This window comes from Labrus bergylta, chromosome 7, assembly GCF_963930695.1.
Source record: "Labrus bergylta chromosome 7, fLabBer1.1, whole genome shotgun sequence".
NCBI classification, from domain to species: domain Eukaryota; kingdom Metazoa; phylum Chordata; class Actinopteri; order Labriformes; family Labridae; genus Labrus; species Labrus bergylta.
Genome location: NC_089201.1, coordinates 2,830,148 through 2,847,600, shown reverse-complemented (window position 1 = coordinate 2,847,600; position 17,453 = coordinate 2,830,148). Strand labels below are relative to the sequence as shown.

The 17,453-nt window shown below is 38.6% G+C and overlaps 1 protein-coding gene across 1 annotated transcript in view; it reads right to left on the bottom strand.

Moving 5' to 3' along the window:
• syt9b (synaptotagmin IXb) overlaps positions 1–5,016 on the bottom strand; it is a 38,368-nt gene extending 33,352 nt beyond the window's left edge. Inside the window, exon 1 of the mRNA XM_020645492.3 lies at positions 4,308–5,016. Within this exon, the coding sequence (XP_020501148.2) occupies positions 4,308–4,455 (148 nt within the window). The 5' untranslated portion in view covers positions 4,456–5,016. The remainder of the gene's footprint in view (positions 1–4,307) is intronic.
• Positions 5,017–17,453: the final 12,437 nt, after the last annotated feature.

Here is a 17,453-nt window from a genome sequence, read left to right as displayed (position 1 = left end):
CAGTGTTGTGGGCAGGATTTAGATTTTGAAGAATAGAAGACAAGAGCCATTAACTATATTGAGTTCATTTAAAAATATTACCAAAGGCTCAAAGATAACTGAAACAAACATGCACAATTATGTTGCCTGGCAACAACACTTAAAATGCAATCAAGGGTACAATGAAATCTTACCTGTTTCCCTGAATATTTAATTAATCCCTCAAATTTGAGACAAAGAAATTAAAGTGTCTTCTCATGGGTAGGAGCCCTATTGGTCTCTTCTGCGTTAGAGTGTGTAAAACAATTATGCTTCATTCAGAGGTAGTCAGGTTTTCTGAAACTAAGTAAGCTCAACAAGCGCACACGCACACACACACACACACACACACACACACACACACACACACACACACACACACACACACACACACACACACACACACACACAGCCTCTCAGCAAAAAACATTAAGTTTTTTATGTGACCTTATTGTTCCAGTAAAGGAAAGCTAACCTTGGCAGCTAAGTTGGAAGCTATCATAATGGCCAAGTCAATTAATCAACCCTTCCTAAACCATGTCCGAAATTACATAAGCCTATAGAACAGTATATGATTTTGCTGGAGCGTATTTTGATTTCTGTAAAGGGCTGTTTTTGGCGCCAATGGCTGTAGGGTTTCAACTGGTTTTGGATTGGCCACTGGGCTCGTTTGTCACACCGACCTGGCTACCCTGCTTATTATAGTAAGGATGCTGTGTAGCTCTCCAAGGTGGATGAGTGTCTTAAGAAAAACCTTGTTAATTTGTCAATTAACCAAATGATAGAGGTACTGACATGATCTAGATCTATTTATTTTAGATACTTGTAACACAGAATACATCCTTTATACAAAGAATGATGATAATTTTGGGCTGTGTTACTGAATGATTTTAAAGTACCTTCATCAGTAGCTGACATGACTACAGCTAAGGGAACATCATCAGAGGCTTTAGGGGAATGCTTCTCTGAGATGACTGCAGCAGAAGAGTTCATAAATGAGGAATGACACCGCTCTACACTCTTTCAATTTGACCCTGTGTGCAATGAGACATAGATGAGGAACCACAGGCTTTGAATCCATCCCTTGATATTCCATGTCTCAAGGTAGCACAATTTGTGTATGGATTTTATAAAGATTCATGACAAAGTTATCAATTAGGAGACACCACCCCAGTGATATAGGCACACATCTTTCATCTCTTGACACATAAGAATCTAATGGACGCATTAAAAGCCCCCGGGATGCACCTCATCTTTCTCATAAGGAATACACCACTGTATCATAATCTGTCCAGTGCACAAGAGAAGGTGCTATCAAAACATCCAAGGAGGAAGAAAAAATAAGGAATAATAAGTGATGAATTTCCTGTGTAGAGGGTAGATGCTGCCAAAAATTAAAATATGACATAAGGATCTGTGAATGCACGTTAACCTGAAGAGAACTTGTTCAGAAGAAACAGTTGTAATATTATGACATTGACTCCAGACAGCAGTGCATTTCATAAACTCCACTGATGGACCTGAGAGTTACACAGCAAAAAAAACAAGCCTTTAGGGGTACCAGTAGCCTAGTGGTTAGTTCATGCTACCCATGTACAGAGGCTATAGTCGTGAAAAGCATTTAGCCATGGTTCAAATCCGACCAGTGAAAACAAAGACACCTGAATTCCTGCATGTCATCCTCCACTCGTTATCTCTCCAATTTCCAACTCTATCCACTGTCTTTTCTTTATAATAAAGGCCAAAAAAACCTACCAGACTTCAGGAGTAAATGTCCTGTTTTCATGTTGCATGTTCATATTGAACTGCTCTCTGTCGCTCTCTGTTGTCTGTCGCTGATCTCTGTCCCTGTCTTTCTCTGGATAATATGTTCAATTCAGGTTTCCTTACATCCCGGAAACAGCTATTTTTGCATGTTCTTAATAAGCTTCAGCATGCCAAATTATTAAAGAATACCACATATTATTGACTATAAATCATTTTTAAAAAGTATAAACTTGTTAAAGCCACAAACAAGGCATGAGACAGAGAGAAAGTTCATCATTTTACAGTCAGGATTCGGTCAAGAGGTTATGTTAAGAGCTTGACCATTTAAAACCTGTTTTCATGACCTGGGGATGGCATTGAAAAAGACATATGGTAAAAGTGGGCCAGCCTCATTTTTTTTCAAAACTGCAATAGAAATGTAGAGAAAAATAACTGTGGCAAAATCTTGTTAATTCATATATATGTAAAGTGAGAGTACACACAGTGTACACACACAATTTAAACACACACATACACACAAAACCAATCTACACACACAAAAGGCACAAACACACATAACACTTAAACGCACATTATAAAACAATAAATTCTTTCTTTAATTTGTTTTTGTTTTGTACAATATTTTAGATTAAAAAAATATATATATGTATATACCTGATTATTACTCTTGTTAACATATCATTATTGCTAGTTGTTATTGTTTCATTATTATTTCTATCTGCCTATTCTCTTATGCTCGGACAACACCTGTGCATATATTCTTTTACAAGTGGGATCCAGTATGAAATGAAAGGACTTTTTTTAATTTTAAAGTTCACAGAAATATCAAACATATTGTACGCACCTCTATCTTATTTAATAATGAAAAAACAAAGTCACCTGAATCACGTCCAACAATTGTTCTGGCATTCGTCCTTTGAACAAATGTGTTAACCGAAATGTGCAATTAAAACTAAAGCCATGTTACTCCATTGAAGAACATCTATTTCAAGCCAGAATTTTGCAGAAGTTAAAACAGTTCCCAGAATTTTTTTTTTTTTTGAGAGAAAGAAAGTAGCTTGGCTGAAATTATAAATGTTAAATTGACTTGAGCTTGTAAAACATGTTTTACATCGCAGGTCACACCTACCCATTCACACGCTGATGGCAGAGGCTGCTGTGTGTGTGTACATCAGTATTAACTCATCCAATTCATACATAATCATACTGCGCCAACGAAGCAGCTGGTTGCCCAAGGACACACTGACAATATGACTTCCGGAACTGGGGATCGAACCCCTGACCTTTTGGTTTACCAACCCTACCACTGATCCACAGCCGCTCAAGTCTCTGCCTTATTTAGTTTGAGCAGTAGTTGTTATGGATCAGGCTGTGTTTCTGTTTGAGCGTGTGTGTGTGTGTGTGTGTGTGTGTGTGTGTGTGTGTGTGTGTGTGTGTGTGTGTGTGTGCACGTGCGCATTCATTTAGAGCAGTCTAATACATGAGAAAGTGGGTCACAGCTCCTCAGGGGAACCACTCTGGTAGCCTGAACTTCCTCTTCATCATACATGTTTAATAATGGATTGTTACATGTTTAAAGGCAGCGGCCCAGCCTCAGCTGCTATGAGCAAAACAAACACAAGTAAACACACACACTGGCACATACAAACACATACACAAGGACAAGGAGAGGGAGGAGGGAAGGTGGAATCATAAGCATGCTCACCGTATGTGAACATGATATATGCTTAGGGAATAGTGTATAATCTTCTATCCTAAAGATTCTGATATGTATGCTTGTTTTCTAACACAACAAACATGACACTCTATACTGAGCAGTGACTGCATTTGTAGAATTTCCTTATGAAACAACTGCCATGCCTAAGGGATATTACTGTGATTGTCTACCTTTTCATTTGGATTTTGGCAGTGAAATATCTGTTTATATGTAATTCATTTTTGAAGTAACTGAAGAAGCCTCTCTAGAATGTGTCAGAATATTTTCAGACTGGTTGGGATTTTTTGTTTTTGCTTTTTTTTAGCGGAGAAGTGTTTTTGAAATTTGCCAGTATTGGTAAAATTTCTGCCAATGACTCTGGGCTGGGAGTGGATCACTGATCCTGTTTGTTTTAACTGATCCATGTCTGCAAAGTGCTGTGCACTGTTGGGAATTACGGGTGGGGCAATTTCACTCTCTACAGCATTCCAGAGTGAAAGAGGAACCAAATCCACAATCACACACTTTCTCTGTTGATGGACAATGATGAATACTTAAGTGCATTTTGCAAACAATCACAAAACACATTCTGGTCTGCAATGTTTTAGTCTCTATGCTTCTGGGAGAAAGCAACAAGTTCACAGAACACTTTTCTCCCTTCAAGTAAACTAAAGACACATTGGTATGAGCTGTTGGAGCTTATGATGAAATCTCATTTTCGATATTTTTTTACACCATGGATTCGCGTATTAAAGATGATATAGTTATAATACCTATAGCTTAATGAAAGTAATCTACTTTTTGTGAGAAGATTATGGAATCTGACCTGAGTCTGTGTAACGCGGTCTGGCCAGGTCCCTGAAGTAGTAAATGAAATCCAGGCAGTTGTCATCCTGTACCTCCCCCTTGGAGCACAGGTCGGACAGCAATTCCAGCGCCTTTTGACAAATCTCATCCTCTCTTTCTGCAGGCATTGCCCTCCAGCATCCTTCTGAATGGTCGGCCACTTCGGCTGATCCTCTCCCAGCTCTCTCTCACACAATCACTTTAAGTCTCAAATAACGCAAAGCACTACCTTCACACCACTTAAGGTCCGGTGCGCTCGATGATGCGCGACAATCCAGTGAGATCCGAATTTCCGGGAGTTGAGAGGAATTTTGAGCAGATCTTTATCAAAGCGAGGAGAAGTTTTCAAAAATCGGTTTTGGCATGGTTTTGCCAAGGAAACATCAGCTCTTCTGGTCTTCTTTTCTCCCACCCTTTTCTTTAGGTCTTTATTGTCTCTTTCTCCTATCCACTGCTCCGAGATGCTGCTGAATCACTACTGAGCCCCCAGGCTTCAGCAGCGCTGCTCAGAGTCTTTGAATGAATGCACGGCTTTCACTGCGCTCAATTATATCTCAGTGCACTGAGATGTAGAGAGACAGGAAGCTCTGCCTCCATCAGCCCTCCTCCACCTCTACCACACCACCGCCCTGCTGGCAGCATCCTTCCAAGTCTTCTTCGGGAAAGCCAGCAGAGATCTCTGTGTGCCTCATCTCCTCCTGATCACTGTGCAAATGTCAAGAAATCCCTTGCTGTTCCTCGTTTTCTCTTTTGCCTAATGAGTAAGCCAGTGATATGATACCTCTCACTGTGTAAGCACATGTGTAATGAAGCAATGAGCAGATGTTTAAAATGAGGCAAGAAGGGGACGAACTTGACATTTACAGATGGAGGTAATGAAGGGCAGAACAAAAATAATAAGGTCACATTAAGCCCTGCGGAATAAGATGATAAAGGGTTCCTTGCCTAAGTCTCCCTCTCTTTCTAAGAGTGATTTTGACCCCCAAGAAAACCCTTTTGTGTATCAAGCAGTTCAAAAATAAAAAAGCTTTCCTTAAAATTGTTGGCGGCATAAGAGAAAAATACAACTTGCACAATTTATCATATGATTACAACTACGAAGGACCAGGATGTAGGATTAGGCTGTGTCCCAAACCACATACTTTCATTGTAATAAAGAAAATAAGGCATACAAATTTAATGTTTGAGTACTGTCTTTTCATCAATGCTAGTTTTTGTCAATACTGATTGAATGTTTGAATGGGACGTGACAAAATATGACACCTCATTGAGTATGTAGTATGATGTGTTAGTATGCAGTATACAGTACTGGCTGACAAAGTAGGCAGTATGTTAGTATGTGGCTACCAAAAACATGCCTTAGGCACAAAAACGATTTATTAATGTGCAGAAAATGTGTTTTTTTCATTTTAAACTTCATATTTATCTTCATCGAAAACAAGTTTCTACTTAAATGGATTAAAATATATTTTGAAGAAATGACCCCTTCCTTTTAATATATTGTTTAAAATTATATTGAAAGGTTTTTTAAATTTGTATCATATTATTGTTTGTAATTTTTACATTTGTCACATTTTTGTCTACCTGGAATCTGATTTTTGTTTTGAAAGTTATGAAACTGATTAAAAGCATTTCATTTATCATCAAGAATATGCACCTAGAATTAGAAGCAGCCAGGAAAACAAATACTCATAAAAAAACATCAGGAAATATATTTCAGACATGCCTTACTCAGTACTGGTTCAAATGGTGGCCAGGCCTTTGGGTCCAAGCTTCTAACACTTAATTCCCAACATTGTAGTGAATATTTATGAAACAGTATATTATTATTGAATAATTTTAAATAACTAAATATAAACTTTAAGTCCAGCATTTTATTCTAGCAGGATTTAATCTAAAAAAGAATAGACTAGCTTAATTATTTTTCAAACAGTCATTTTATAACTTGGTGGTTTATTTAAAGGGGAATTATTATGAAAAATCCACTTTAAAGTCTTAATATGTGATTTTTCACACTTAAATATAATATAAATCAAGTATATCCTCTGAAAATAACTCTGTGAGTCATGACTGTCTACAATGGGTGTAACACCCGAGTCCCACTGTCTGTGATGTTTTCAGAGTCCTATCTTCACTTTGTTTACATCGTCAGGACGGCCGGCTGACTCCTCCCCTCAAGTATAAAAGTTGTTTAATTGAGGGACTAGAGAAAAGAAGAATAACATACTGTACTCACTGCTTAACTGTGTTTCTAGATCACGCTCATTTCAGGTAAATTTACATGCAGTGTGAAGATACGAGCATAATAAAGATCGCTAGCATTAGCATGCTAACACAACAATGCAGCGCAAGTTGTTTTGGTTTCACCTCCTCTGGTGCTTGATTCATGTTATATTTTGACCAAAGCACAGCACAGATGTTTCATTTAGACCACAGGAGACTGTTTGAAAAGGGCTATAATATGTCCTCTTTAATCAATGCATTTCAAGGAAAAACAGGAAAAAATACAACCTCAACAACATATGTGCAGTTTAACATGTTTGGTGTCAATTGTCACATGACTAGATCTGATTACTTTATGATTGCACCTTTAAAGAAGTATGGCTGTATCAAAGCTATGAATAAATATTACAAAAATATTTAAATATTCAGATAATATAAAGATTTTTAATTCAGAATATCTTTAACATTTTCTGGTACAGATGTATATATTTACAATAACTCAACTTTATTTAGTGTGGTCACAAAATGAGTAAACATGACTGGTGGTGTAAAGAACTAACTATTTTTAATTAGTCTGAGCGAGTGCCTTTAGTGCTAGTCCATTGAACCTCGAGCTGGTGTTAACATTCAAACACAGGGATCCAAAACCACATTTATTTGGTACAAGGTCAAGTAGAGGGATAGACGGATGATTTTCTGTACAATAAACAAAAGGAAATAATTATATTGCCACACAAACTTCAGACATGAATTAAACAAAGGGAAAGCAATAAACTTACTTTATGTATGCATCCATTAGGTCAAACAATAGGGCTTCTTCAAATTCCTATTGTACAAAAATAAATTGGTACACAATCCAACCTACAGTATAACGCATTCAAATAAGGTATTCGCATAGTTTTAGCTGTCGTTAAGGTACATACAAACATCTTTTGGCTTCATTCTATATATTGACTAAACACAGGCCATTAGTTGCCTTTGAACATAAACTATACAAAGCTTCACTAAAGATGCACTTTATGTCACGGACTCACTCAAAAACTAAACACTTCATCAAACAAACAATTCAAACAAACTGACTGGAGTGCAGTGGCAGCATGATCAGACGAAGAGAGTTTGAATAACCTGCACACTCCTTCCTACACTGATTGACTCCACCTTCTGCAGTCTCAGTGCAGCTTTAAGGCATAACAGGTGGGATAACACATCTAGATACACAACTTCCTACTCTGTTCTATCTTTATAGTTCACTTTCAATTCTCCGTTGAACCCTGTAGACCATCCAGACAAGACAAGTGTGTGTGTGTGTGTGTTCGGTGTGTGTGTTTGTGTGTGTCTTCCAATATGGTCGGCTGCTTTACTTCACTCATTTTTATATGTCAGCATAAGTGTGCATAATACACAGTCTTACGTGTGCGGGCACGAGTGCACTTGTGTGTTTGCTTCACACTCAGTGTATCTGTGCTCCTTTTGAATGTGGGAGATTAGATTTAAGATTATCTGCAGGATTCATCTGAGCGAGAGCCAGCACAGCTGCCTCACAGGAACAGAGGGCATCTGTTCAGCCTCCACATCAACTGCTCTGTTCCTAAAAGGTTCTCTGAAAGAACCATGCACATCCACTTAAACTCTTAACTGAGTCATATTAAACTGCGTGTGACAGCAGTGAAAAGCTGTCTTTTCAGATCCTTTGTACTGTATATATACTCAATCAAATGTGTTAATATGGAAAGGGTTGGAGAAGAATTAGGCTCACTTTAGGCTGACATATTTTTCCTGCATATTTGCAATTGTATTTGTTTTGTGTGTCATAATCTAGCAAACCCAAATGAAGAGGAAGGCAGGGCTAAAGGCACTTTGAACAAACATATAAATGTGGAGTCAGACCAATGTTCTGTCAACGTTAGGCTTTAACTTCCATCCATCGAGGTTCAGCTGCCCTACTCCAGGACAGAACCTTTCCCTCTGTCTCTTCTGTGATAAGTGCAAGTAGTGTGATTGGTTGTTGGTTTCTAGACTTGTCCTGAACTCAAAAGATGGGACAACATTTCTTAGCTGTACAGCAACAGACAGCTAATTCCTGAAGCACCCTGTGTATTAGCTGGTTGATTCAATCATTTAAACGCTTCCCCTTGTTTAACCACAAGCCCTGACATTATCCTGAGAGTGGACATCAGCTTGTCCTCCCTGTTTTAAAAGGACACAGGTTCCTGTCTTTACCTTGAAGGATTTCTTTTACCACAGTAACCCATCCCAAGTTTCTTAAGGTTCTGGGACTTTTTATTCAGTATATTGAGAAGGACAGGCGGCAAACAACTGTACTGTTGCTTTGTACTGTATTGAACTTTCTGTACTGCAATGTAAATGCAAATGTTTTCCAACTATTAAAAATGATTTAGTCAAAATTAAGAACATAGATAAAGAACATACCTCCAACTAAAGTAGACCGAAATATAAATATATAAATACATTCACCCCTCTGTAAAGCCTGTCTCGTCTCTCCTCGCTGCAGTTGCCTGATGTGGTGGTGTGCATGTTTGCCGAGCTTGTGTTTCCTTCTGTCTCACTCGAAGCTTTGCACACACACACACGCACGCACGCACGCACACACACACACACACACAAACACACAAACACACACACACACACACACACACACACACACACACACACACACAAGTTGATGTTTGTTTTTACCAATAACTTTGTCTCATTAAGGAGCACCACCTCCTCAAGGAGGAAATTAAACAAATCAAGATTTGTTGATAATCTGTCTCATTTTCTGGCTGTAAAGTTCTCAAATGAATTGACCAAAATAATACACGCACAATAACTTTGGTAATGAAGTCATGAACAGACCATAAAAATAAAGTAGAGAAACAGAATTGGCTGGGTTCTCGTGATAAAGAAAGTATTTTCGGTCGAATATAACATAACAAAAAAAAATCCTTGCAGAAGCAGATGTAAAATCAAACAGACTTTAAAGAATGAGTATTAACAGGTGCATTTAAACCAGCTGACAACATCAAGAAGACTGTGTGCAAAAACACCTCAAACTTAACACAAAGGAACTAAGCCAGGAATGAAACACAGCAGCCAGGTAACTCCAAAGACAGCCATTAATTATTACCACTTTATCTAACAAACTAAATCTTGGTAAAAATTAAGTGTAAAAAAATAACTAAAGAAAAAATTAAATGTCTGAGTTTAATCTGAATAGCATTGGATTGTCCAAATCGAAAGTAAACACATTCTAGACCAAACAATTGGACAATAGTGTTCTGTAATCTTAAATTAGTGCAAATAAGAATAACATGATATGAGTGTTAAATCCTTTAATGTTGGATCACATAGAATAATCATGATGGAGTTTTGTGCTTCAGAGAATGACAAGAAAGGGAAGTCTCGACTGAACAGACTCACATAATACTATTGTATTAGGTGAGATACAAAGCAGATGTCTTGGATGAGCCAGGGGATGGCTAATAGAAAAATCTAATTCAAATCCTTCACAGATTGAATTATAAAGTCACTCCAGGCCCTAAAACGAAATATTCGCTTTGTGGGGTGTGTCAGACAGAAGATGAAGCTCATATGAGTCCATGCTTTTCCAGGAAGTGCCTCATTTGTAGAAAAGCATGCCATCTAGTTCTATTGATGTTTGTTTTTTACAATAAATTACAAGATATTTGGAAAATCTAATGCACATTTGGAATTGGATGCCAGTAACATGTATCAAAATGGTTGGGACAAGCAGCTAATATTCCACAACCATTTAACTCTTAACTCTCTTAACTTTCTCTTAACTCTGAATGTTTGAGGCACCAGCTTATAGTTTCACTGAAGTAACTGTTTAATGGTGAGGCTGACACACATCTCCTGAGCTTCAACTAATTCAAACTGAAGCAAATATGACCAAACAGACTTTAGGACTCCACCTCAGGCTCTTTGAACAGTGACAAGTGCAATCTGTGTTGAATACACAGTTTCTTAACTTTGTCACCCCACTGATCTGTCATTCTAACGACCGTGAAGATGGTCACGGATCTGACCAAAGACCTTTGAGGTTCTGTGCCTTTTATCCAATTGACTCTGGATATTGAAATCTGCCCAAATTTCGACTAAACACTCGACCTCCGCATCGCACCAACGTGAACCCTTTGCCGCCATAATTTAGAATGATTGTCGAGAGGAGCGGTCGCAGTGATTATATACGTGATTACTTTACGTGAGTGCTTGTGCATTAACTGTACCGTGCCGAAGCATGCCAGGGCCAGGGAAGAGTTCCTTGCTTGAGTACGGTTCAGAGCACTTACGCTGGTCAAACCAACTGGACTTTAGGGGTGAAGCGTGTATAGGAATGGTTTGAGGTTTTTCGCTGCATTTTGGCCTTTCGTACACATGCAAACAACATTTTGGTCACTGAAAACCTTTTGGAAAACTAATTCCAGGATTTAGATTTTGATAAACTCTGATTAAGGTGTTTATGTGTAAATGGATAAATGGAGTTTTGGGCACATGACACACTGTGCCGGTTTCTCTTCCGTTGACGTCATTGTTTACATATGATGGGAGCGTGCCTATGTTCCCACATTTCATTTTTCATAAATTTGTATCAGATTTTATCCCCCTTTCTCCCAATTTGGTAGCCAATTACACCCAACCTATTATCCAGTAGCGGAATGTGGCTTTTAGCTAAATCTGGTGCGCCCATCTCTTTGTTTATTGCAAACATGTAAGTGCATATTGTCCTTTTAAATAAACAAACTAAACTAAGTAGCATAGAGGCCTCGCATTGACTAGCTTCCAGTCAGATCAGTCGAATGAAGCACAGCAACTGGAGGAATACCTCTGGAAAAGGGGGTGGGGGGTGCTCCTGGAATGCTTGGAGTCACTTTCCAGAAAAATCTTAGAAATGTGGGACTAATGGGCTGTGGGAACATAGGGCATATGATTAGTGCGATAGCAGACGTAAACAATCTAGTGCTGGTGTTAACGTTGATAACTGGACGTTTTACATTCTTACACATACATATAAACTTGCTCTCCCTCTATGTTGACGAGCAGAGGCGATCTATAGGGGCTACTTTGTAAATTAAATTGTCATTGCAGAGGAATGAACAATTCAGCATGTCGAAGATGTCGTTTTTTGACTAGGTGTACTCATGACAGCCGTAGCAGTGCAGGATCTCCTCGTTTCATGTCAGCTTTGCCAGCCCCTTCTGAAGAGGACCAACTCCCAAATCTCTCCTGCCCCACTTTTAAATGCTACGTAGCGCCTAGCAGAACCAGATGATGGACCCAAAAATGCAGGCTCACAAGGGGCAGGTACGATAAAAGGGCAAAGATTATTTTCAACATTCCAGGTGGGTACAAAGGTAATCAGTGCAGCAGAGCAAAGAAATCCAAAGGAGCATGCAACAAGGCAGAAGTCAAAACACAGGAAAACTCAGGAGAAAACTACTGGAATGAGGCGACGGGGAAACACACAATGAACTGGCAACATGAAGGATGACACACAGGGATAATATACACACACAATCAGGGGATAAATAGAAGCAGGTGACTCCAATCAAGGCATGTGAGCACAAGGCTGTAAAACACGGAAAGACAAAAATAGTAAAATAAAGGGCCTTTTGTTTTGATATCCAAAACAGCCCCGATGCTTACTGATTAAATACTTCAAAGGCTGTACAACCAATCTCCTTCCTATCTTAAGATACCTTACCATGTTCTATGAATAAATTACAGTAGCTGCAGGATTAACTCATAAGCTTAAAAATGTATCTCTGCTATACACACCTACAAGAATAACAGCTTAAAGTTGAATAGGAAAAAGGGTCGGTAAACTCGAAAATATGTTTACAACTGATATTTTCAACACTTTTACAGTTGCTTCAATTGATTTCTCTTGCAGCACGTTTGACATACCTGGGGGTGTGTTAAAAAAATCAAATTGGTTAATGACCAAACACATTCATTCCATTAATGGATCTGACCAATATTTTCTTTTTTTTTTACAGAACAACAAAACTCTTTGTTTAATTTTTTTGTAAAATGAATTTCTTCCCCAGATGGATGTCAAATCATGTAAGCATCATTTCTCTCTGCAGAAGAAGGGATTCTCTCTGTCTCACAATGTGTTTTGCACCTTGTTGAAGTGTTTAAAGGTCAAACAATTAAGCTCGAGCCTGCTGTCGATGCCTGTGGCTGGTTTTGTTGCTGAGGCAACAACATTGCAATTCCTCCACCTTGCAATTCCTCCACCTATAGACATCATTGAAGTCCGTACATCACATAACGTCCTTCATCATGAAAGGGATAGTGGACTTCTTTGCTTTGTTCCTCATAGCCCCTCTGCTTCAAATCACATCTATAAGACTTGACATACAGTTCTTTAAATCTAGTCCCCACAGTCATTTTGCATTGACACAGTCAGGGTTCTGTGCATTTCTTTATCTTTGGTTTATTATCTGATTTGAATACAATATTGAATTGATCCACTTGGTGATAAGACAGAATTCCCCTAGTTTTTCTCAGCACACGTCTCTGGGCTCAAGGTTTCTAATATTTATAGCCGTATGACATTATTCTGTCTAATCCTAATGCATATGTGATGTTTCCTCTGCTTTCAGAGCCTGTTTGCTGTGACGTCCTTGACTGGAGGTGTTACCTTTCCGTTTTAGAGAAATGGTGGGCACTTAAGAAGAGAAAACAGGGCAAGGAGAAAGAATAAGATTGTTACGTTGTTAAGGAAGATCCCAGATCAAACAAAACAACTGGAAAAAACAAAATTAGACTTCCCTTGTTTGCAGAAAATAATCAAACACAAGTATTTTAGTTAAAGGTCATGATATTCCCACATTGCACACAGCCTTGGTATGTGAGTGTGTGCTGTGTTTGTCTTGTGGATCTTCAGTCTCCTCTTGTTTTGTGAGAGTGTGCTCAGTATGTTCTGTGATGAATGACACCTGAATGTCTTTTTTTGCCATTTTACATTTATTAGATTCAAACCCACCAGCCACATCGATATACCCTCTGCATATTGGAGACAGCAAACCCAAAACCTATGTGAGATTTTGTTTTCCCTGAATCAGACTTGATGGCAGATATTTTTTTCCAAAATTAATAAAATAAAATAAAGACATCAACAGACTTTTGCACGAGTAATGTATAAAAAGTAAGCTAGTTGTCAATCACCCATTCATGAGGCCGACTCGTTCTGGTGACAAGATTTATGTTATCTAAAGTGTTCTGGGACCCCCAAAACAACAAGATACCCCAACTGTCCCTGAAAGTGTTTAAAGCATTTATCATTGAGCACAGCTGCACACACACTAGGCTTAACCAAACACTGGAAATAGAACAACACTAAAGAACACCGCAGCCTTAAAACAATGATATTATTTGATTGTGTCTTTACAAAGAGCAACAGACACCAACATGTGCAAACTTACATCTTAAGGATTACACATTACTCTCACTTAAGGACTATGGGTATTTTTGAAGTAGAACAACTTTTGTATCATTTCACAATAATGGTTCAAATATGCAATTTTAAGTCATTTCAAATTTTCTTCGCGCTATCCCCCTCTCAGAGTCTCACAACCCCCCAGGGGGGCCCGACCCCCACTTTGGGAACCACTGGTCTAGACCATGCAACTTTTATTTATCTCTATACACAGATTTTACCTAGTGGTAGTCTTATCATGTCTGCCCTAATAACATCTTAATAAAAGGTAACCTAAAAAAAGTGGATTACTGATTGTAAAGGAATGACATTACAATAGTTTTTACAGTAAAGTCACATTAAATTGTCCTGGAATGAAACCTAATTAATATTAGAGCTGGAGATGATTGGCATTCACCTGGGCTTACAGCACCAGGGGGCATTCTGGTAATTAAAAATGTAAGAGTTGAACAACTGGAAGTCAGAGAAAGAGAGAGACACAGTATGGCAATGTTAGAAACATGTGAGCGTTTCGACCTTTTGGATAGTTAATTTGTTTAAAAAGCTGTGTCGAAGCGAACGATCTGATCTAATTCATCCCAAGGTTGTGTCCCACCTTCTATCTTGTGATTCTATCTAGCCTGTTTCTGTAGTATGCCACGACACAGCAGTAAGATACTCTCAAAGTTCTGTTTCAGACTTATTATCATGCTGACATTTGTTCTGACAGCGACACATGAGCACTGTGAGGCTGATGGGAATCTCAAAGCAGCTCTAGGAACAATAAAGAAAAGGACCCTTTCTCCAGAGGGTCTGGGCATGCTGTATTGTGCTAGCTTAATACAGAAAAGTGCAGTCGTGACATGGAATAATACAGTTGATATAAGAGGTTTCAGAGCATAGCATGGTCTCTTTTCATGTTGTGTCTGACAAAGAATCACTTTAACATGGTCGCTTTTCATTTTCTGTCCTACACAACCATCAACCATGAGAATCAGCTTTCTCAAGGCTGTCTTTGAAACTTCAGAATCTGTCTAACACAAAGACTGGTAGTGATGGTAAATGGACTTCTATAGCGCTTTTAGTATTCTATTGTTCATTATGTATGTTTTATTTGATAGGGACGGATACATTATACATAGACAAACTGAAAACAGCAATCTAATGCAAGTATCATCGTTTTTATAGCGAGTCTTATTTGCAACGCCTGTCCCTTGAAGGGCTTTTTTGTAGATAAAAGGTTAAAACAGTTAAGTTAAAAAGACTACTTCTGACTACTCAGGATGCTTTTCACACCTAACTGTTAACGTCACTTTCCACCTCTGATGGCAGAGGCTGCTATAAAGTGTCCATCAGTACTTACTAATCCATTCAAACACATTCACAGCAATTTGGGGTGAAGTGTTTTGTCCAAAGGGACGCAGGAAACATCAACATGTGGCTGCAGGAGCTGGGGATCGAACCGCCGACCTTCCTGTTGACCAACTCTGAGCCACAGCTCCTAATAGTATTCTCCTAATAGTGATGATGTGCTGGACCTGACAACACTTAATCACACACACTCACATGTACACACATAAATAGAAAAACACACACAGGTGCAAAAATGAATCAAAATACATATGGACAGACATACAGGATAAAGTAAATGTCAAATATTTACAACTTTGATGTCATAATAGAAAATCACATTCACTATGGTAGATACAGATAGTTACATAAAAGTCATTGGTTATATATGTGTATGCACACATGATACACAAGCAACACACAGAGAAACATTATTTACTTATAATGTCCTTATGAGACGGCAAACACGTTTTGAATATAGTCATAAATTCAAGAACAAACCCAACAAAGACATACAAACACACTCCCTCTCTCTATCTCTCTCTCTCTCTCACACACACACACACACACTCCCTCTCTCTATCTCCCTCACTCTCTCACACACACACACACACACACACACACACAAACACACTCCCTCTCTCTATCTCTCTCTCTCTCTCACACACACACACACACACACACACAAACACACACCCTCTCTCTATCTCTCTCTCTCTCTCTCACACACACACACACACACACACAAACACACTCCCTCTCTCTATCTCTCTCTCTCTCTCACACACACACACACACACACACACACACACACACGTCAGTCCTGAATATGAACCCAGTCAGATGTCTTGCTGAGAGTCTATGGATATTTTATAGGTCTCCTCCACAAATTGTTATGAAACATTCATGAGGTTACAGCTCATTATGTGTGTGTGTGTGTGTGTGTGTGTGTGTGTGTGTGTGTGTGTGTGTGTGTGTGTGTGTGTGTGTGCGAGTGTGAGATAGAGAGAGAGTGTACTTGAGTGATAATTTCAACAACGGCAAGAAAACGTTGTAGAAGATATGTAAAATGGCAGGGCCTATACCCTTTTCAAAAGGTAAAAGCATTAACCTCATTAACAGAAAAACTATTACAAATGCCAAAATACAAACATGAATGCACAAATTCCATTTTGTGGCATTTGCACTGGTGTTGTAACATCTGCTCATGTGTTGTGTAGTTTGTCTTTTCAGTGATTGTGATTTTCCCTTTTGCAAAGCGTTTTGGATTTTCAATTTGACTGAGCCCACTGACTAAGCAAGTACAACTCCTGTAGTATATTTATTTACTTTATTTGAAAGCAAAATTATCTCCTGGTATTTTTTCAAGAGTGGATTTTGTTGTTTAGTTTTCTATCAGTTACCTGTATGAACAATGAGACTGCCTTTGTTTGTTGTAATGGTTCCTTGTGTCAACCCTTACCATTTAAGGTTCCCAACTTGTGTTGTTGTAGACCTTTTGCAGCAGGGCAAAATCCATAGTCACTGTTTTTGGGCAAGTTTTTCTGTAGCTCATAGAAGGCTTTCTGAATGAGTTCCTAAAGGTTATGTTTTGTTCAACTGTCTTTGTGAGACAGTCTATATTTCCAAAATAAATCTTATAACATCAACAAGTTATTATGGCTGTAACTATAGAGTTACAAAGATGTGGCATTGACCAGCAGAATAGGTAATTTGGTTCCTGTACCTGTTTACTTCCGGATACCTTATTATTACCAGCACACCCCACAGGCTGTAATTCTGGGATAGAGATAAAGTGGTTGGGGGAGCAGGTGGCTGTGTTTGGGTTGTCATGCGAAGACTTTCTACTGTTCAACTGGAAGATTTAGGAGGAAGTAGTTGTATTCTTGATGTGATGTGGCTCCATCTTATGGTAGAAACCTGGTATAACCACAGAGGCCTGACAAGAGTTTGAAATATCTCAAAAAAAAATAAAAAAATGTGTTGTTCTAATAGCATGAAAGTGCCTTATCTGTTGTCCATGTCTTGCTAAGCTGCTCCTTCAATCAAAGCTCTGCTTAATTCCCATCAAATCTAATAGTGTTGCAAATTGACAACCATGGG